The sequence below is a fragment of the Pelodiscus sinensis genome, chromosome 2 (genome assembly GCF_049634645.1).
Source record: "Pelodiscus sinensis isolate JC-2024 chromosome 2, ASM4963464v1, whole genome shotgun sequence".
In the NCBI taxonomy this organism is placed as follows: Eukaryota; Metazoa; Chordata; order Testudines; family Trionychidae; genus Pelodiscus; species Pelodiscus sinensis.
In genome coordinates, this window is record NC_134712.1 from 183,198,395 (window position 1) to 183,220,127 (window position 21,733).

General features: G+C 41.7%; 1 protein-coding gene across 6 annotated transcripts in view; it reads left to right on the plus strand.

Annotated features, from left to right (window-relative positions):
* Nucleotides 1-2,913: 2,913 nt before the first annotated feature.
* Nucleotides 2,914-21,733, plus strand: part of TOPAZ1 (testis and ovary specific TOPAZ 1) — a 141,524-nt gene continuing 122,704 nt past the window's right edge. For 2 of the 6 annotated variants that reach the window (XM_025190282.2, XM_025190285.2), the window contains exons 1-4: nucleotides 3,236-4,575; nucleotides 7,120-9,652; nucleotides 16,774-16,841; nucleotides 17,095-17,222. In XM_025190282.2, coding sequence (XP_025046067.2) covers nucleotides 3,834-4,575; nucleotides 7,120-9,652; nucleotides 16,774-16,841; nucleotides 17,095-17,222 — 3,471 coding nt within the window. In that variant the 5' untranslated portion in view covers nucleotides 3,236-3,833. Of the gene's footprint in view, nucleotides 4,576-7,119; nucleotides 9,653-16,773; nucleotides 16,842-17,094; nucleotides 17,223-21,733 lie in introns of all 6 variants that reach the window. The other 4 variants (XM_025190286.2, XM_025190287.2, XM_025190288.2 and 1 more) reach the window with 4 other exon arrangements.

The window sequence follows — 21,733 nt, forward strand, 5'->3', positions numbered from 1 at the left end:
CCATGTGCTTCTCTGACCACCATGAGCCCCCTTCGGTGGGTACTTCACACACTGCCTGCATTGCAAACAAGGCCCAGGCAGCTTCCATTGGTTGATGTCTGGCCAATGGGAGTTGCAACATTTTGCTGGGGGCAGGGTCAGCTTGTGGTGCTCAAAGAAGCACCTGACCCCCGCAGTTAGCCACTTTGAACAGTGTGCAGGAGCAGGACAGGCAAGAATCCTGCCTAAGTCTGCCACTGGGTCACCAGGCCAGTTCTGGAAGCTTGGCAGGCTGTATGTGGCCCGCAGCTTGTATTTTGCCCAACCCTGGTCTAAATGCACTGGCTGATGCCATACAATATAGAATGAGTACAAATTGTGTTGAGATCATTGCAAATTTGTTTTTGTTTTTTTTTTTAAGAAGAAGAGATTGGGGTATTCTGAGAGGGTGTGTCTACACAGCAAAGTTATTTTGGAATAATGGACGTTATTCTGAAATAACTGAGCATGTACACAGCAATTCTGTTATTTTGAAAAATTTTTGAAATAACAGATGGCTTATCCTGATTTCTGTAAACCTCATTCTATTAAGAATAACGCCTTTTCTGAAATAGCTATTTCAAAATAAGGCATGTGTAGATGTTCCACTTCTGCTTTTTCGAAATAGCCCCTCACCAGGGCCATTCTAACTTAGCAAAAACAAATATTTTTATGTATTTTAAATTCCAATTAAAACATTTTTTTAAAATGTAGACATTCATCTGAAGTGTTTGCAATTCATATGTTGTTGAATCTGTGCATGAGAACCAAAATTGAAACTGACTATCAAAGTAAAAACTATTTTATTATCTTTATCTGAGCAATGTCATGAAAAGAGTGAAGAGTGTTAATTGTGAAAACTGAGTTAGATTATACAATTATTTCCATTTTAATAGCATAAAGTTTTAATAAGAGGTAAAGAAATTAGATTCTGGTGGAATTTTAACTTCACACTGTCTTTTTAAGGCTTGACTCTTCTTTCAAGCATTCTAATGCACAGTTACAGAAGAAACATTTAAATTACACTTTTACCTCCATTTCACACCAACTTGGTTTGATCCCACTTTTCATTATTGTACATAATTGACATTATAAACACTCAATCTGAAGCTATAAATCAGTAAAGTAATTACTGTGACATCATATTTCCTTCTCTATTCCTTTCTATTGTGTCTCCCTTTCTATTGTGTCTTTATTCCTTTCTATTGTGTCTCTCCCTTTTTGTTATGCATCATAAAAGTCAGTTACACATCTGAGTTGGGAAAGGCTGAAGTTTACTTTCCAAATTACACTTTTTTACCAGTACCAAGTCTGAAAAATGTGGATATTGCTGAATGCTGTATAGCTAAATCTCCTTATTGGATCTTTTTGGTTCTGAGGACCTGGAATACCATACAAGTCAGATAGCACCTTAATTATCTGTATTCCCTGCCTTCATTAGGTTTAATTATTTGCCTACAGTCTGCAGTTTGTACACTCAGCCTAAATGAGGATCTTATGCATCAGTATACTGCAAAGGATTTGCTTCCCAACCTGCATGTTTCTTCTTCATTCAGAGATGCCTTATGATTAATTTTTCTCTGCATCATTTGTATAATGATACATTATTTCTGCATTACAAGTGAAAACTTAGAGGGATTGTAAAATTCAGTGATTTCTCCCAAGGTCACATAATGAGCCAGTCAATTGAACTAGTATCTAAGTCTATTGGCTCCTAGTTTAAATCCTATTATTTATAATATTGTAAACCAAAAATATTGATTTACTATTAGTAAGTCCCATCCTACAGCACTTTGTAATGTGAATGCTAGCTATCAAGCAACAAGTCAAGGTGATCCGGTTTTTAATCAGGTATTTCCTCTTTCCAAGAAAAACCAAGAATAGTGTGGGACTACTGGGCTAAAACACATTTTTTAAGGTATGTGTATGTTTGATGCTACTGCTAGTACTTTTAAAGTTATTAAAATTACTAAATATAATTATTTTAATTTTGATATGTGTTGGAAATATAAAACTCCATTCGAATAATTTACTTATACAATATGCAGTTCTGTACACTGAGTTTTTAGAATATGTTTGCACAATTGTTAACACATGGTAGTCTTCTACTGTACTTGCAAGTTTGGGGCCTAACAAATGGGCTATCACTAAATTTTAAACCCAAGCTGTGCCTTTAGCTATGACTATTGCATGCTAACAACTTCCCATCATTGCAGTATTTACCAAGAAATAAATGTAATCTCTTTGGAAATGTAACTTTATTAAAACTAGGTATGGATAATGAGCAAAACTCTGTAGAAGTCCTCATTTAATCTAGTTCATTATGGACAAAAAAGGAAAAGCAGACTAATTTCCTTCATTGGATAAATTGAAAAGAATAATAATTTTCACTATTTTTAGATGAATACCTAATGTTCTTCAAACTATATCTTAAATTCACATTTAACTACAATACAAACTAATTTTATTTTTTTTAAATAAACATTTTGGGGATTTTTGCAGGTTTGTGAACTTGGCAAGGATAACTTAAGTAATTCTATCCAAGGATAACTTTAAGTAACTACCAACCCTCAACTATTATGGTAAACTGCATTACTTAATGGTTTATTGCCAGGTTCCTTTCCTAGCCTGTAAACTTCCAAACTGCTTTTCGTACTTATAACGCGCTACTTGTGGCGATTCCGTATTCCAATGTCTTGTTTTAAGGAAACAAAAAGGGAAAAGACTCCCCCCTCCCCCTAGAGTTTAACTAACCCAGCCTATGACCCGACACAGCCAAAGTGTGTGTGTGGGGAGGGGGAGGAGTTGAAATCCTAACCAGTCTCTTCCTATTTTAGATATTTCTGTTCCCTAACCTCGTTTCCTAACGCTGACCATGCCCCGCACGCTACATGAGGCGTGGTAGCTGCATTTTGCCACCAGTGTAGTCGATTAACCCGGACTTGGACAAAATAGAGACTCCCCCTCCCCCCCCGCAAGCTTTTGTGGGCGCGGTTGGGATCCGGTGCCCCTGGCGCACGCAGAGCATGTGAGCCTCTCAAGCTCGCGCCAGCGAGACTGGAAACGGCAGCTGCGGCCCGCGTGCCCTGCAGCTCCCTACAGAGAAAGACGGCGCCTGACTCGGCGCCTTTTCCACAGCCAGCGCCCTCCCCGCGCCTGCGCAGCACCCGCGGCCGTGACCCTGCGCGAGGGGTGCGCCGCACCTTGCTGCGTGGCGAGAGCGTGCGGGGTAGAGCGCGAGGCGGCGGGTGGTGGCAGGGCCTGGTGTTGACAAAGGCGCTGGCTGGCTGAGTGAATGGGGTGGCAGGGCGCGGCGGGGATACCTCTGGAAACAGCAGGGAAGGGTGAGCAGAGCGGGGCTGAGAGGGCCGGAGCAGCAGCCGCCCGGCGTAGGTGGTGGCTGTGACGGGCGGGTGGAGGCCGTGGAAGGTTTTGCCTGGATCTGCAAGGGACTCCGAACAAGCCCAGGCCAACCTAGCTGCAGCTGTTCCTCCCCGTTGGCCCTAGCTCGAGGGAAAGATTGGTCGCATGGTGGCCTGTTGATCTGCCTGTAGTCCCCACACCCCACCAGTAGAGGAAGGCAGCTTTCTGTCAGAATCCTGCTTCTCTGCTGCTGGTGCCACCCTGCAAAGGCGCATTGGGAGCTGGTTTTAGGAGGCTACTCAGGCTGCCTCTGAGACAGTTTCCTCGCCATTGGGCCTACTCCCCCCCCCCCCCTCCTCAGTACTGAGGCTGGTCAGATTGGTGTGTGGTATAGTTGGGGGACTGGGTACACTTGCTGCTAGAGGCAGCCCTGCACTCTCCCTGCCTGCAGAATGCCACAGCTAAGATCTCGGAAGGTAGAGTTAAGTAGGGAGATACTAACTACTCCCATGGGGCCCTCTCCACAACCTGTGGATGTAGGGATGGGAGCCCCCTCTGGGGACTACTCTGTGGTCAAGAGAAACCCTCAGCGGGAGGCAAAGAGAAAAGCAATGCATTCCTTATCCTGCTCGTCATCACCTAACCTGTTCTCCAGGGTCCCATATGAGCAGCTCATGCTCCCGGCAGTAGTACCCGTGGGGTTGGAGGAGCAAGATGGGACTAATATGAGGCTTCTAGGGAAAAGAAAGGAAGGAAGACGAGGCCGTAGGGGAAGAGGTGGTGCTGCTGCTGGAAGCAAAAGAGAAGAAGCTTTACAGGTCTCAGACCAAGCTGCAGTTAAAATCTGGGAGAAGATGATGTTTCCAGTAGCCCCAGTAGGGAGATATTGGGAAAAGGCTATCGGTAGAATGAAAGGACAGGAATTGCAGCAGTCTTTCTCTGGAACTAGATTGGAGGGAAAATTGGCAACAGAGATTGAGGGAAAACTAACAAGTAGCTCCTTAGCATATTTGGGGTCCCAAGAAGGATTAGGGAGCTCAGGGGAAAAGAGCAGACATTCCTTAATGGAACTGAAACTACAGATTCCATGTCCCAAGGAAGAACTGATGATCCCAGAGAGGAGTAGCAGATGCACCCTGACGGATCCAGAAGTGCTGGGACCTGGGAAAGATGCAGGGAACCCAGAGGAAAAGGGTAAATATTCCTTGATGCAAATCCCAGACTCTGAGAAGGAAGCAGTGAACTTGAGTGGGAGGTTCCAATACACTTTCATAGAACTTGGGCTTCAGAAGAAAGTGGGTAGACAGGGAAAAAGGGGCTAGCACTCAATTTTAGAACCAGGAGTGCTGAGGCCCAAGGAGGGAGAAGACAGCCCGGTGAAAAGGGGCAGATATTTGTTGGCAGGGACAGGGTCTTGGGGAAAAGCAGGGGAAAAGAGGAACAGGCGTGCCTTATCTGTCCCAGGATCTGAGGAGAAATTAGGGAGCCCAGAGAAGAGGGACAGATGTTTTTTAATAGAAGTGGGAGTGGCAGGGCCTCTTGATGAAAAAAGGAGTCTTGGGAAAAGGGGCAAACAGTCTTTGGCGGAACTGAAGCTAAACAGTTCAGAGAAAATGGCTGGGCACTCCTTGTCAGTACTACAGCCACAGGGCCTACGTCTCCAAGAAAAAACTGTAAGCCCAGGAAACAGGCTCAAATGTGCCTTGCAACTACAAAGCTCAGGCCCCCAGAAAGAAGTAGAAATCTTGGGGAAGAGAGGTAAGCCCTCTTGCACCACTGAGGAATTACACCTCCAGAGCTCAGGTCTCCAGGAGAGTACAAGTAGCTCAAGGATAAGTTCTGTGGTGGCATTGCAGTCACAGAGTCTAGGTAGCTGTGATGGAGCAACTAGTCCAGGAAGGAGAGTCAGGAGCTCCTCTGTGGAGCTATGGCTACCAGGGCCTCAGGAGGAAGCAGGGACTTGTGGGAAAACAGGCAGGACTGACTTGGAGGTAACAGGAACCTCAGAACATAGGAGGAGGAGGAGGAGCTCCTCAGCAGATGAAAGAGTAAAGATGGTAACGCGGGCTGCTTCTCAGTCAAGGGAGATGTGTGGGAAAGATTATGAAGACCAGTGCTGGGTTTGTGCTGCTGGAAATACAGGAAGGAGGAGACAAGGGAAGATGCAACAGCAACAAGTTGTAGGGCAGAAAGTGGGTTCCACCCTCACTGGTGATCTGTTCATTAGTAGACTAGAGGAGAGACAGAAAAATGGAAAGGAAGAAGCTGTGCTTTCAGCTGAACTAAAATTAAAGATCAGAGAGCCTAGTAAGATCTTATTCTGTATCTGCCTGTATATTTATATATTGCTGTCTTGCATCCATATCCCTTTACTCCTCCTGCTTATACTTTGCTGTCTTTTTTGTCGCCCTTCTGGTTTGTAGGATGCTGTCCCAATTCCTTTAAATGTTCATCTTTATTGCCTCTTTTTTCAGATACCATTCAGAGTAATATCCCACTAGCAACAGAAACAAAAAATGCACTTGGGAGTGTTTTTTGGCATTATTAATTTTTTTAAGTGGTACAGCTTGAACTAGGAAGATTTTTAAAAATGTACAAATTTGTAAATCTTGCTGAAATACATAAAGTGAAATCCTCATAAGAGGGAGAGATTGTAAACACCTATGACATTAAATTGGGAAGGAATTTCTTTCCAATGAATGAGAAACTTGGTCAGGTCTCTCTGCCCCTAAATATGTGGGTTAGGAATTAGGCACATTCTCATTCCCTCTAATTTCTTGATGGAAATATGAACTTTTGTTGTCTCTTTATTGAAGATAATTTTATGTATTTGAGCCCTTTTTCAGATAGGCTTAATTTATTGCAGTGGGATAAATTGAAGTACAGAAATCGTGGCCTGTATTGAGAATTTAAAATTTAATTAAGTGTCTGTCTTTACTGTTTTGCAACTTTTTTTTATTTGCTGACCCCTAAAATTTTAAAATGGAAGTGGGAACCTCTTCAGAAATGTTAGACATAATCTGTAGTTCCATTAGAGATCCATGGATCACAGGCTGAAAACCGCTGTTTTAGTTTAGTCATTTTGATACATTATGTGAAGTGTTATTAACTTTCTCACTGCATTTTACCAATATGTTTTGAAATTTTCAGTAAAATGTTCACAAATACAATTTTTTAGATATAATGAATATTTCCTGTTAAAAGAACAGTAATTTGCTTAACATAATAAAGAATTTGTGTTTCTGGTTCTTCTTGAACAGGGACTATAGTTCTAAATATTAAAAATTTTGAATTGACTTTTTTTGGGGTGATTTTGAATACTCTATACTTTCTGAATATATTTATTTCAACACAAAATATTTCAGTGAAAGGTTTTACCTAAAATTTAAATGTGGGAATAGTATCTAAAATTATTTGCAAAAAATATTTTAGATTGATTAGCCAGTTTGAAAGAACTGATAGTAACTTCAGATATTGTTCGTACAACCTTCTACAGTTCTGTATAGACTTTATATAACAGATATGTCGAGACAGTTAATATGCTATTTATTTTTTGTATGTAAAATTGTTAGAATGTTACAACTACTTTTCACATGTATAATTTTTGTTTAATAGATAATGGTTTTGAAGGACCATTTTTGCAGTTTTTTTCTAAAAAGTCGGTTCAGCTTTTTTCTTAAAGCACTTGTAATAGTGTGTGAAACTGACTGTGATTCTTCTTCTTTTTTTTTTAATCAGCAAAGAAAAAGATAATAGAAGTTAAGGAAGACTCAGATGCACAGGATGGAAAGCAGCTAGAGACTGATCTAAGTATATCAAAAGATTGTCACAAAAAGAAACCACTAGTAGCTTACTCTGAGTCTCTTCGGGTAGCTAAGTCAGATGGGACTCAGAGCAAGGTAACAGTATGCCAGAGTTTAACAAGGGGATCTGCAGTACAATGTAACAAAAGAAGAAATAGAATCACCAAGATCAGGCGTTTACAGGATTTGAATATAAAAGTCACTGAAAATGAAGCGACAAAGAACGTAGAGTATAAAGATGAAAAATGCAGAGAAATACCAAATTATCATAATTGCTTGCCATCCACAGTAGAAAAGAATCCAGTTGTGAAATTATATAACTGTTGTTACCTGAATACATTTGTAAAATCTTCAGTTGATGCAACCACCAGCAGTTACAAAATTGGTGGTGGATTCTTGCATGTAGCTCAGGGTGAGAGAGAGACTTTTTGTCCTAACAGTGTTATGGGACAGAGTGATATGAACAGCAAGCTTAATGTAATGCAAATTGAGAAATTGCCCACACAGGAAAGTATATCATTTGACAAAGAAGGAATATGCCAAAATAGAAGAAGCTGTCAAAATGAGAACAGTAAATGCCCGAGGGAAAGAAAGTGGAGTATTGATAGAAAGCCCAGGAAAAGGATGAAACTTTCTGAAAAATCAATCCGGAATGTGTTCCCAGTTATAGACAACAAACATTGTGAATATGAGTTACGTACGGAAGATAAAACTGCCAAAACAGACACTTTAGCAGTTGTAGAGTTCAGTAGCAATGAAACTACTTCTTTATTTGATCAAAAATCAAATTCCCATCTAGAACAAAATTCTCAAGCACAAAATGGTTGTATTGCCTCAGATAATAGAAAACTGTACTTGAAACCTGGTTCAAGAGTAAATAGTTTTGAGAAGAGACTTGAGCTATTGGATTTAGCAAAAGGAGAAAGGGATGTTTTTGATTCAGAAAGCATAGAACAAGAAGACTGCTCTAATACCTCAAATAGTCCAGAATTGGTTACTGTGGTCAATGACAACATTTCTGATTATTGCAATGATGCCAGCTGCCAAAAGAGAGAGAGAATAGTGTCAGATGAAAAATTGATGAGTAATGTTGATAAATTACAGTTATGCAGCTGTCAAAGAATAGTACCAATGTCTGGTAAAAACGTTTGGCCTCGTGAATCATGTGCTAGGACTTCTGAATGGTTTAATAAACATCATGTGTCTATCTTGGAAGGAAAAACTTCAACTTCTGATTCTCAGGAATGCTCATCTCAAAACAATACTGAAGCTGTAAGAGATATGGTTTTAACTGATAACTCTAGGCAGTTAGATCTGTGTATCTCAGATGCAGAAAGTATAAACAAATCTGCATGTAAAACAATGGATTCTAACATTGAATGTCAGACTTCTGTTAGAACACCGGAGTCCTCTTTATTGGATATTTACGGGACTTTGAGAGTCACCTGTAATGAAAATCTAAAGTCATTAGTGGATACTAGTCCTATGGCTTCCAACTCTGAAAGTTTCCAGAAAGCTCAGGTGACCTTAAATTTGGAAGTAAAACAAAAACGAGATGATAAAAACAAAGGAGGTTTAACCAAAAAAAATCTGATGATGGCTCTCCAGGATGGTATATCTAAAGATGACAGTACAAGTAAAATGATTGTAAATCATAAGACATCAATTAAAAAAACAGGTGCAGTTCCAAACTTAATTAAAATGTTAAACACAGGAAATCTGTCAAATTTCAAAATTCCTTTACGCAAAAATAAAACTGAATCAAGGAAAGTGGAATCTGCTAGACCATTAGATAAAGAAACATACAGTCCTCTGGAACGCCTTCACAATTCTGCTGCTGCTTCAGCAAGTCAGAGCAGAGTCAAGGATAATTCCTCTATGGTAGTTTCAGAGCAGCAATCTGTCTCTGAAGAGACTGGTATCTCTTTAAACCCCTTAATGGAAAATATTGACCAAATGAGAAATAAAGACTTTGGCAGTTGTCGTTCTGAAAGTCTTTCAAATGAAATAAATATACTTTCTGGAGGTGTTTCTATATATCAGTGTGCTTTCCTTGAGGGAAAATTGGAATCCTCTGTTCTTAAGGACATTACTGACTCATCTGGTACTGTGCATGAAGAGAAAAGCTTCACACAAGATTATTCTAGTGAAACAGTTGACCATTCTGTTTCATCAGAAATGCATGATGATGATGATAATAAAAAGAACTCAAAACTGAGTCATGCACCGAATATAATCAAAAACTTTCCAGATGTTCTTAAGGCTTATGAAGATGATATTCTTGTGATTGATGTAATTCAGGATGACCCTGACCTTTTTGGAACCACTGATGAAGGGGAGCTTGCATTCACTATGAACCATGCAACTAAAAAGCACTGCAATATTAGTACTACCTCAGAGGAAAAACAGGATGTTAAGCCAAAATGTCTTGTCCTTCCAGAAACTAAGGATTCAAGAGATTACTTTAGGTATGCATCTCATTATTTTATCTTCATAAAATATTTGTAAAACTGAGTACATTGAGACATCATCTTAGTTTAATCCAAGTATTCAGATTTCCCAAAAAATGCTGTAGATATGTACATTTAGTAGAGTGAGCTGTATGTTCACAGATATACATACAATGTGAACAGAGAATTTCAGCCCAAGTGGACTTTGGGAAATTTAAACATTTCTTGGCAAAATTCTGAATCCAAATACAGTGTTTCATTACTGCTTGAGAGCTAGAAAGTAAAACTGATTATAAACCAAAATAACTGAATTCCTCAGGCTGAGTGATAAAAAAATGCTGGAAAGTAAATTAATTATTTAAAATTACTTTAAAGTAAGATATTGAAATAAGCTGTAACCGTGTCTATATAAATTATCTTGTCAACGTCCCCTTAATGGTAACTTATAGTTGTACTATGTGTGACAAGATCAGAGCAAAAAGTTACAAAAAGTAGAGGAAGGGAGGTATATAAACCTCAGACTGAGGAGATCTCTGTTCGCAGGTAAGAGAGGGGCTGGTCTAAAACCAGCAGGGGCAATCAAGGACAGTTGAACACCTGGGGCTAATTGACCAGGCCTGCAGAGTGAGGCCAGCTTGGGCTGATTAGGTTACCTGCGGTAAATTAGGGAAACCAGTTGAGACTGGCTATAAAAGGAGCTTGCCTGCAGTTGGTGGTGTGGGTGTGGGTGTGGGTGTAGCTGAGAGGACAGAGGAAAGCTCTGCTGAGAGTAAGAGGAAAACACAAGTAGACACTAAGAGGATGAACCAGAGAAAAGGAAGGTGTGAGGAAGTAGTCCAGAGGTCTTGGCACTGTCTTTTAGCAGGTGTCAGGGGTCTCACATAGGCAGCTGCTCTTACAGGGCCCTGGGCTGGAACCTAGAGTACAGGGTGGGCCCATGTTTCCCCCAATGCCTGCTTCCCCATTTCCACTCAGGGAAAAGACTGTGGAGTTTATTCTCCCCTTATACGCTGGCCCATGATGAAAACAGCTCAACAAACAGCTAACTAATGCCCTAAGTGTGGTGCCTAAAATTGAGGACTGCTTGTGAGCCTCTGAAGCAAGCAAATCTGTCTGAAAGCACAGGACTCATTGAATTTAAGTAGGAGCTTTATTGCATATGATTTTTCAAAATATATATAACTTTTTCTGCAGCTATGACTTCTTTTGTTATTTGCATGCCCATCAGTAAGCAATTTTAATTATCCAAATAGTAACACAACTTTTTTCTCGCTGAATAGTTTTTAAAACTATCCTTTTCTACCAGGTTTTAGTGTGCGTTTTTATCAGTCTTGCATTGTGGTGTTTAAGCTACACATTGAGATTGTAGTAGGAAATGGTAGAGGGAAAGCAAAATTAAATGTACTGGCAAGCTTCTATAAGTAGCAGCATATTGTGTGTGCACGATGTAGTAGTTGATCAGCCCCAGAGCCTTAAAGCATATCTAATAAATTTCTCTAAACCCAAAATCTTTTTATAGTGGCTTGATACACTAGCTCGGGGATGGCCAACCTGCGGCTTGCGAGCTGCATGCGACTCTTCCCTCCTATAAGTGTGGCTCGTGAAGCCTCCCCTGTGACTCACAAAGCTGCCCCTGTGCCCCTAGAAATGGCCCCAGTTTCCTATGCTCACCGGTAGGGGAGCAGTCCGGTGCGGCGATTCAAAATGGCATTGCCAAGATGGCAGTGGCCGATGGGAGCCTGATGTGGCCAAAAAGCCTTGTCTCTTAAAGGGACAGCTCAACAAAAATTGCTCAGAAAAATAAAATTCTGGTGCGGCTCTTCAGTTTTTCCGCCACTGTTTCGGCTCGCTTCATTTAATGGGTTGGCCAACCCTGTACTAGCTGTTGTTCAGAATTGGTTGTCTTATAAGAAAAGTATAAAACCTGCATAGAGGTGTATAGTACCTGATTTTCTCCAAAGACCTGAAGATAAGTGCCTTCTCTTCCAATATTTATTTTCATCGTCTTTGGTGAATGCTACCTGCAATCTTTACCCCTTTTCAGATTAATACTACAGCTAACATTTTAAATTATTTTTTTTAATATTACCAATTTCTTACACTGAAATCCTCCTTGTTAGTTGTCTCCCTCTCCCTTTTCTAAAAGTATGGTGTAAAAAGGAGGAATGTGGGAAGTTTTCTTAGGATGGTGTTGAAATGTGTGATTTAAATATCCATTTTAAAATTTAATTTTAATTGTATATCTTGGAATCTACAGTAAAACTGCAGTTGTCCGGCACTCCTAATAGTCCAGCACCAACTGGAACCCGGAAGTGCTCCAGCCAGCCGAACAATTGGAGCTGCTCCACACCGCTTCCTCAAGTCCGCTGCTGCTGCTGTTGAAACTGACAGCTGTGGACCTGGGGAAGCAGTGCGGAGTAGAGCAGGTGGGGTGCTGCCAGGTTGGTCCCCCAGCTCTGCCTTTTGCCCCCCTGCTTGGCGCCCAGCAGCACCCCAATGGCTCTGCCCCATGGCTTCCCCAAGTCCACCACTGCTGAAACTGACCAGCGACGGACTTGGGGAAGCCCTGGGGCAGAGCAGCTGGAGTGCTGCCAGGTTGGTCCTGCAGCGCCGCCCCTCACCAGCATCTGGTTTGCCCCACGCCGTTCCCCGCCCTCTCCCTTCCCCCCCCCCCCCCACGATACTCCGGCATCTCCGATAATCCGGCACCCTCTGGGTCCGAAAGGTGCCAGATTATCAGAAGTCTGCTGTAACTTTTAAGAAAGTAATCTAGCAGCAGCAGCAAAAAACAAACCAAAAAACCTCAAGAAAAACAAACAAACAAACAAAAAAAAAACCAATGACCTTTAGGAAAGTTTCTTATCTCATGCAGATAAATGTTAGTCTCAGGGTTTGATCGATTAGTACTCCCAAGAAGGTAACATTATTATTCATAGAAAGTCTTCCATTCCCAGAAGAAGGTGTAAATCAAATTGTCCATGTCACAACAGTATTTCTCACATGTGCTTTAAGTACAGCCTGGAGTAAATATGTCTAAGGATCCATTCCTATACCCATTTAATCCTTGTCATCTTTACTGAGGGGCATCAAGGGTACCAGTTAATGGTGTGTTTCATGATACAAACATGTTGCTAGGAGTCGAGTGGAGATCATATTGTTTCATGTAGATAATTGGGATGTCAGATAGTAATACTGAAATCCTGTCAGACTGAAATTCTGTGTAAAGCCTACTTTGCCCATTACTAAACTCCTGAGACATCCAGTCCTCCTGGGTTTTCATATGCTGATATTCAAGAGTGATAGCTTCAGGTGACTGTTGTAGTTTGTGGTCCCAGTTATCACATGCTCATAATCAGGGGCAGGGCCGGCTTGAGCAATTCCTGCGCCCCGGGCAGCAGGCGCGTGATGCCTGCGCGGCTCCGCTCTGGGCGCATGCACGGCCCCGCCCTCCAATGCACTGCACCCCTTAGAGCTGCCACCAGTTAAGGAGCCCTGTAAAGCTCATGGCATACTGAAGCCCCACCAAGGAGGAGTTAAGCTCAAAGAGCTCAATGGAGCTTAGAGAACATTCAAACATATGGGCTGTGTCTAGACTGCATCCCTTTTCCGTAAAAGGGATGCAAATTAGACACATCGCAATTGCAAATGAAGCGGGGATTTAAATCCCCCCGCTTCATTTGCATAAACATGGCTGCCACTTTTTTCCGGCTCAGAGCTTTGCCGGAAAAAAGCGCCAGTCTAGACGCGGACCTTTCGGAAAATATAGCCTTTTCCAAAAGATCCCTTATTCCTCTTAAAATAAGGAATAAGGGATCTTTCGGAAAAGGCTTTATTTCCGAAAGCTTAACTTCTGAGCTTAACTTCTCCTTGGTGGGGCTTCAGTATGCCATGAGCTTTACGGGGCTCCTTAACTTGAGGAAAAAAAAAATTGTTATTATTGCCCAAATGACACCCTCTTTTGGCATCAAAATGAGACTTGACTGACAGTATATTGTAAGATCTGTGGTTTTTTTCCCCTCTCCCTACGTACAGGAGGAATGAAATTAAATGGTGACATTTTTAACTATCACTAGGTTATGAGTTAATACCTTAAGGAAAGAACAAATACTAGATCTATTCTCAATCTCTATTCTTGGTCTCTACCTGAATGACTCTTTGATGTTTGAAGGAGAAAAAAATTGTTTATTTTTAATGTTAAACAAAATAAAACAAACCCCCTCTACATTTGAGAACTTTTTTATTTTAAAATATCTGAAATACACCAGTTCTTGGTGTGTATGTAGCTGAAAATACCTTTTAGAAGGTGGTGGTAAATGCCAATATGATTCAAAGCTAGCTAGCTCTTTAGTGATTTAGATCACAGGGCTGGTCAAAACATACCAGTGCTTAAAAGCTGGAGGAGGCAGCTTTAAGGGTTTATCCTTTCACATTTTTTATCTCTGATAAGTTCTAGGACATAAAAGCCAGATTTGCTTTTGCTGTTATGAGTTTAACCATTGCATTCTCTAGTTTCAGTCACGGTGATGATTTAAGTTGATAAAATGCACTGTGCCCTCAGTCTTTCCTATTTTGTTTTTTTAAGAATGACTGAGTCAGATTCTTGAATGCACGGATGATAAGCAAAACAGTCTTGTTTAGACCTGACTAGCAAAGCAGTCTGTATTGATTTGTATAGATCTCCCCAAAATAGCTTATTTGCATGTAAGGCAAACCTGGGCAAGATATGCCCCCCGGGCTGCATGTGTCCTGCAAACGCAGCAGGGGAAGCCTCAAGCAGGTTCCCTGCCCAACCCACGTGCTGCTGAGAAGTGTGTGCTGCAGGGCTCTGTTTGAACAGTTGCAAACCCAGGCCTGGGGGGAGAAGAGATTTCACGCGCTACCCCTGCCCCCAGCTATCAACAGGCAGCTTGTGAAACATCCTCCCCTCATGCTCATAGCTATTCAAAGATTACATGGCCTCTGCTATGGGTGTGGGGGTAGGGCAGGCAGCGAGTCTGCCTGAGAAGGCTGCTGGCCGGGAATCATGCAGGTAAGTCTCCGGGCCAGAGCCTGCCTCTGGCACCCCAACCCTCTGTTCCCTTCCTGCACCCATATCCTCTCCTGGATCCTGTGCCCCAATCCTCTGCCCCAGATCACAACCCAAACCCTTCAGCTCCTCCACCCTAGTCCCCTGCCCCAGGTCACAACCCACTCCTTCCCTAGGTCACAGCCCAAACACCTGCACCACGGTCCTCTGCCCCTGGTCACAACCACCTCCTTCACCCAAACTCCCTCCCAGACCCTGCACCCTCTTCTGCACCCCATTCCTTTACCGCAAGCTCCCTTCTGTACCCAAACTCCATCCCAGACCCTACACCTCCTCCATTAATCTCATTGAAGAGTGTGGCCCTTGACCATTTTCCAAATTCTTGGAGTGGCCCTCCATCAAAAATTATTGCCCACCTGGTCAAAGGCATCAACAAGAGCTTCTGTACTTAAACAGTAAAGTGTGAAAATATTTCCAAATTCAGTCTTTGACAGTGAACTCTCTTTTGATATCTAGAGTAGCAAGCTCACAGTTGTGGTTGATAATGTGAAAAGTTTTTTGTCTAAAGTTGGCCTGCAGTATACCATTTGAACAGCCCATTTTTACTATAATATCTAAATTGAAGATTATCATGTTTGACTGGAGTGATTCTAATTCCTAGAACTATCACAGCTGATAGTCTTTCTGTGATACTATCAGCTGTTCTATATTTCAAATGGGCTACATCAGCAAAAAGACTGTTTCCCAATCTTGCGTGAATCTGATATACATAGGCTTATTACTCCAGATTTTGACCTATGAATGGATCATCAGCAAATACATAATAAACCTCAATTTCTGAGATGAACCTCAGTTGTTTCTATAAAGTCTTTCACACTGTTTACTTATTTTAAGATACTTTGAGCCAAGGTTTAGGGCTGTATTTAGCCTGACAGTTGCAAAGTATTTCAGAATCTCTAAAAATAAAATATTTGGCAGGTAAGCAGTGATAACCAGGTGGCAAACTTCTGGATCTCCTGACATTAATTTTAAAAGCAGTTGTTAAGAATTGTGAACAAAATAACACATTCTTATCCTTTGCATTTCATATGAGTATCAAAGCTGTCACATACATGTTGTGGGGAGAAACACTGCCTGTTATCAGAGGGTTCCTTATAATTTCTGCAAAGTAAACATTTTGTTTGACATGAAACTCACGATTAATTAACTTTCAATGGTTTTTGTCACTGAGATACTTGTATTCAAATCAAGTGTCTATATACATCAACTTATGTATAATGCAAAACCTTGTACTCTCTTTGCTAAATTTCCACAGTGTGGCTCATTTATAACGTTTCTATTCCTACCTGCCCCCTTTGATCACGTTGCTGAGATTGGCAGTTCATTACTGCTGTGCTGTGGTGTTCTTAGTATGCCCCCAAGTCTCCCCTGTTGTCTTATACAGTTTCTTGCCTGCTGACTGTTTGCACTTTCAAGATAACACTTGTATTTGTTCATGGTTTCTGGGAAGTAGGACTTTTTCAGACTCTACCCATTTTTAAGCCAAAATGTTTGTTAAATACAGTATTCTTCCTAGCCTAAATAGTTGTGTAGTGTTGCCATAATGGGTTTCACTACAGAAGCGGGTGACGTCTACATAAATTAGTAACATTTTCTATTAAATACTGTTTGGGACTAATCTGGAAGAAATGTGTTAAAAATAAATATTTTGAAATTGGTGAGCCAGTTAACTAACATATTATTTTCAAATCTTTCCCATTTTCTGTAACTGCTGGGTTTGCCTGACCTTTGATGTTAAAGATTCCCCCGACAATATTTTAGGCAAAGGTGTGATGAGGACAAAAAACAAAATTGAAGAACTTTGGTAATATCAATATTGTAACTATATTTATAATAAAACAATTGTAAATGTGTTTATAAAAGGTTTTTTTTCAAAGAGATCAATATATGAGTATAGAAAAAAACAACTAGTGGATTTATTGTGCTGTAAACATATTCTGTCCATCGCTGAAAGCATTTACTGATGAACTGGAAAGCTTACATTTTATGTATTTAGGTTAGATTAGTCCTCCTCTTTGATACAGATTTTAAAAGTATTTTTTGTTTAAAACAGAGAAAATCCTAACCAAAAATCTGGAATATTGAAATCTGTCAGAGATTCATATGATGCCCTGCTAATAGGTAAGAATGGAGATTTTTAGAATGTGTAATTAGAGGGAGAACTGAGATATAGCTATCCGTTTTTGCTTCTCTGTTACTATAATATTTATTTTGAAGAGCTTCTCAAGCTTTCATATTGAAATGATTTTTTAAAAAATTCACATTTAAAACTGTCTGAGTTCTTAAATTTCATGGCTATAACCATCTTTAGTGAGAACAGACATTTTGTGGCTTTGTATTGGAGACTTCATAGTAATGTGTTCCATTTTTTCAGCTAATGAAATTCAAAAACATTCCTCGAGTGGAAGCTGTCCTTTAGAAGGTATAACTGAGGAGTCTGTGGAGGATGGGCAGCTGACTGAATCGGATGAACTCATAAAGGATTGTCACGTAAATGAGAAGGTACTCCCAAACTAACGTAGGCAGGAATTATGATAGGATTTTCTGTGTAGACTAATTGCTAATTGGGTTTCATACTCATGTTACACTTTAATTTTATGTCATAAAGAGTATAGCTGCTTTTCTAAAGAGGTTTTTATTGATTACTTTAATATACGCTCTAAACTAGGTCAGAGTCTTATTTCACAAACTTTTGTTTTGTTTCTGACACTTGGGTTTGAAATTTGAACTTGGATAAGACATTACAATATCAGTTACTGTAACATTCATGTTTTACCAATAATATAAATCATGTTATACTGCAGTGTTTGTGTGTATTAGTATTAGAATATGTCCATTAAGACTTTTCTGTGTATAACTTAGCCATCAAAAAGCAAGGAAATCAAAAGTTATGGCATCAAATGTTCTCCCCCTTGCATTCTGTTTTGGACCTGCCAAGGAAAGAAAAAAGCATTGTCCCCATAAGAATTGCTCAGTACCCTTCCTACTGGACTTGAGAAGGGGAAGAAGGTGGCACTGCGGCTGATAGGCTGATTGGCTCCTAAGAACCTATATGGCATCTCTTCTGACACAACCAAACAGGAAAGTTTATAAGCCCTTACTCCTGCCCAAGGGGACCATTCTACACAGGGAAGAAACATTTTCTAACCATTGGAATTAGATTAGGACTGCGTTTGTTGGGTTTTATGGGCTCATGCTAATTGCATTTTTGAGATTGGGAAGGAATTTTTCCTCACTGCCAGATTGGCCAGGGTGCTGTGGATTTTTTCACCTTCCTCTAAGTAGCCTAGGATAAGTTAAGTTATAAAACTAATTCTGTTGATATTGGCAGGTGCTCAATGCAGATACTGATGACAAGGGGATCTGGTTCCCTGATAAATTGGAATTGGAAGCAGATTAGCTTTAGTGTGTAGAAGCTGTGTGGTACTGAAGTCATGTGATATAGAGGAAGTCAAACTAGATAGTCGCTTTTGGCCTTCAACTGTAAGCCCATCTCCTAAAGAATGTGGGGAATGGGGGTCAAGGCACCCAATGGCAAATACAATGGGTACATAAATCCTCTCTTCACCACATACTTATCTCTCTTATGATAGAGAGTGGTGGAGCCCCTGCCGTGGGTTGGGACCAAGTTAACAGGGTGAAATGAGTGGTGATAGTACTCCACTGCAGGGTATGGATTATTGAAGAAGGAAAGATGACTTATACTAAATGAGTAATTCCAAGATAGCCCTATGTGTATTACTTAATAAAGTCACAGCCTAGTTAAGCAGTGTTCTTGATGTTTTATCTTGTCTTCCTGTCGTGTCCAATACAACAGTATGTACCAGGAGTGGCCAAACTATGGTTCTCTTGCATATACAGTGCAGCTTATGGAGTGTCCCATACTGTCCTCATTCTCTATCTTCCAGACTCAGGGGTGAGGGGGAAGGGGAGGAATGATGGAGGAGGAACTTGGGACCTCTATCTTGCTGCAGGGTAAAGGATAGGGACTTCTGCCCTATAGGATTGGGGATCTTGGGCCCTATAATACATGCCTGCTGAGGCTTGGGGCTGATGCCCAAGCCATGGAAAGTGTGCCTTGATTCTTGAACTAATCATAGAACTGGAACCTGAGGAGGTCATCAAGTCCAGTCCCCCTGCACTCTCATGGCAGGACCAAGTGCTATCTAGACTATCCCTGATAGTCATTTATCTAACTTGCTCTTAAAAATCACCAGTGATGGGATATTCCACAACTTCCCTTAGCAATTTATTCCAGTGATTAGCCACCTTATTAATTAAGAACTTAAACATCCTTTCCTACAATTTAAGCCCATTGCTTCCTGTCCTATCATCAGAGGTTAAGGAAAATAATTTTTCTCCCTCCTCGTAACAACTTTTTAGTACTTGGAAACTTTATCCCCTCTCAATCTTCTCTTTTCCAGACTAAACAAACCTGATTCTTTTAATTTTCTCTCTGTCATTTTTTCCTTTTCCTCTCATATGATCATTTTTGTTGCTCTTCTGTGGACTTTTTTTTTTTCAATTTTTCCACATCTTTCTTGAAACATGGTGCCCTAAACTGGACATAAAACTTCAGTTAAGGCCTAATCAGTACAGAGTAGAGCAGAACAATTACTTCTCATGTCTTGCTTACAGCACTTCTGTTAATGCATCCAAGAATGTTTGCTTTTTTGCAACAATGTCATACTATTGACTAATATTTAATATGTGGTCCACTATGACCCCCTAGATTCTTTTCTGCAGTACTCCTTTCTAGAGAGTCACTTCCCATTTTGTATACATGAAACTGATTGTTCTTTTCTAAGCGGAGTACTTTGCATTTGTCCTTTATTAAACTTCTTCCTATTTACCTCAGACCGTTTTCCAGTTTGTCCAGATTATTTTAAATTATAATCCTGACCTCCAAAGCATTTGAAATCCTTCCCAGTTTGGTATTATCTGTAAACTTTATAAGAATACTGTTTATGCCCTTTTCTAAATCATTGATGAAGATATTCAACAGAACTAGACTCAGAACTGTTCCCTGTAGAGGAAGCTCATATGTTATGCACTTTCAGTATGACTGTAAACTAGAGGTGTGAATATTTAACCGGTGGGGAGTAAAGCAGCTCCCCACCTGTTGAAGGCAGGGGGCTGCTCAAGCCCTGCAGGGGGGGCCTGCTGCGGGGGGCAGAGAGGCTGCTCTAACCTGGCTGATGCAGCACTTGCCTGGAGTGGAGGGGCTGCTTCTCTGCCCCTCCTTTTATCAGCTAACCTTTACGTTTAACTGGTTAACTAATTAAACAGGATTTTATATTCCTACTGTGAACCGCTGATCACTGCACTATGGTTATCAAACCAGTTGCGAACCCACCTTATAGTAGCTATGTCTAGGTTGTATTTTCCTAGTATGTTAATGAGATAGTCATGCTAGACTGTATCAGATGCCTTACTAAAGTCTAGATGCTCTACATCTACCACTTCCCCCTTTTTCACAAGGCTTGTTTCTTCTTTGGGTGATGTTCACTTGGGTGCTTCGCGTCAGGTGTGGCGATGTCCCGGATCCTCAGAGCAGAGTTTTGTACTAGCAGTGCCTGCGAGCCACGCATGCACGAGGGGAGCTTGCACTGTCCCCTGATTATCACCTTGTACGTGCGGTTTGCCCCTCTCTTCAGTTCCTCTTCTCCCATCCCTGGTCAGAGTTCTTCAACCTCTTTAGCTTCTCCTCAGGGGGAGTGATAAACTGCCTTGGTTTCACTCTCCCTATTTCCTCTTGTCTGCCATCTCACTTGGCTTCATTAAAAAAAAAAATCCTGTCATTGCATAAGTACCGGCTTCAGTGGGCGGCCACCTGCAGGTAGCCGCTAATCTCGCTGCCGCCTCCTGTCAGCCACTCTCTCTCCCTCTTTTAAAAATAAAGGGGGGGGGAGGAGAGAGAAGAAGGAAAAAATAACAAACAAACCAAAATAAATAAAGCCACTGCTCAGACGTTAATGGCAGTAACGGTCACAGCAGCAGCTCCTGTAGAACGGTGGCGGAGAGCCGGCTAAAAGCTGTAATGCCTGGTTCCTCCAGTTTTAAAAAAATGTCACTCATGCCAGGAGCCCATGCCAGTTTCTGACAGACATGTGGAGTGTATCGGCAGTCTTGGGGAGACACATGTCCCCCAGATACGTGAGCGCTGCTGCTCTCTCACTAGACAAAGCATTGCAGCCTAAGTGCTCTCTGGACTCCTCACAACCGGCCAGGAAAAGGGCCGCCTCACCAGCACCGGTGGCATGGGCAAAAAGGGGATGATCCACAGCAAAGTCCCTGCCCCCAACACTGTCCCCCTGAGCGTTGGGAGCAGATAGGGAGAGCACCCCCCGCACCGGGGAACCAAGTACCAGGTGCGGTACCATGATTGCTAAGATGCGCTCAGCCTCAGTACTGGGAGGATCAGCCCCCGCACCGGACAGCATTTCCAGGCACCCATGAACACCAGTGCCAGCAGCAGCAACAGATCCGGCACCAATAATCATGCTGCTCCCAGCTACTCAGCCTGCTCGGAGGGAAAGGAGCACGGAGACGAGCTTGATCACCTCCAACTCCATGCTGCCCCGCAGGGAGGCTCCGGTGCAGCCTCAACAAGATGCAGGTGAAACTGACAGACCACAGCTCTCACATATATGCTCCAGATGGGCTTTTCCCCTATACACCCCTCCCTTGGGCTCTTCCAGCACTATGCAAGATCGCCTGTATTATCTGACTGAGATGCTATCAAGCAAGGGGACCATTGCAGTGTCTTCTCATCGCAACATTCATCCTCCACTACATCTCGCCATCCTTACTACTTTCAGGGTAGACCACTGTACCCACTCTGATATGCAGAGTATCTGTACCCCCTCCTTATTACCCACCTCACTGGGTGCCATGGGACCATTGGGGCATACGGAACAGACCTTGTGCATTGCCCTCTGCCTCAGCAAGATTACCTCCACCCTCCCCATCTCAGACGGTATCATCAGCTGTAGATTCGGGTGAGGAAGACA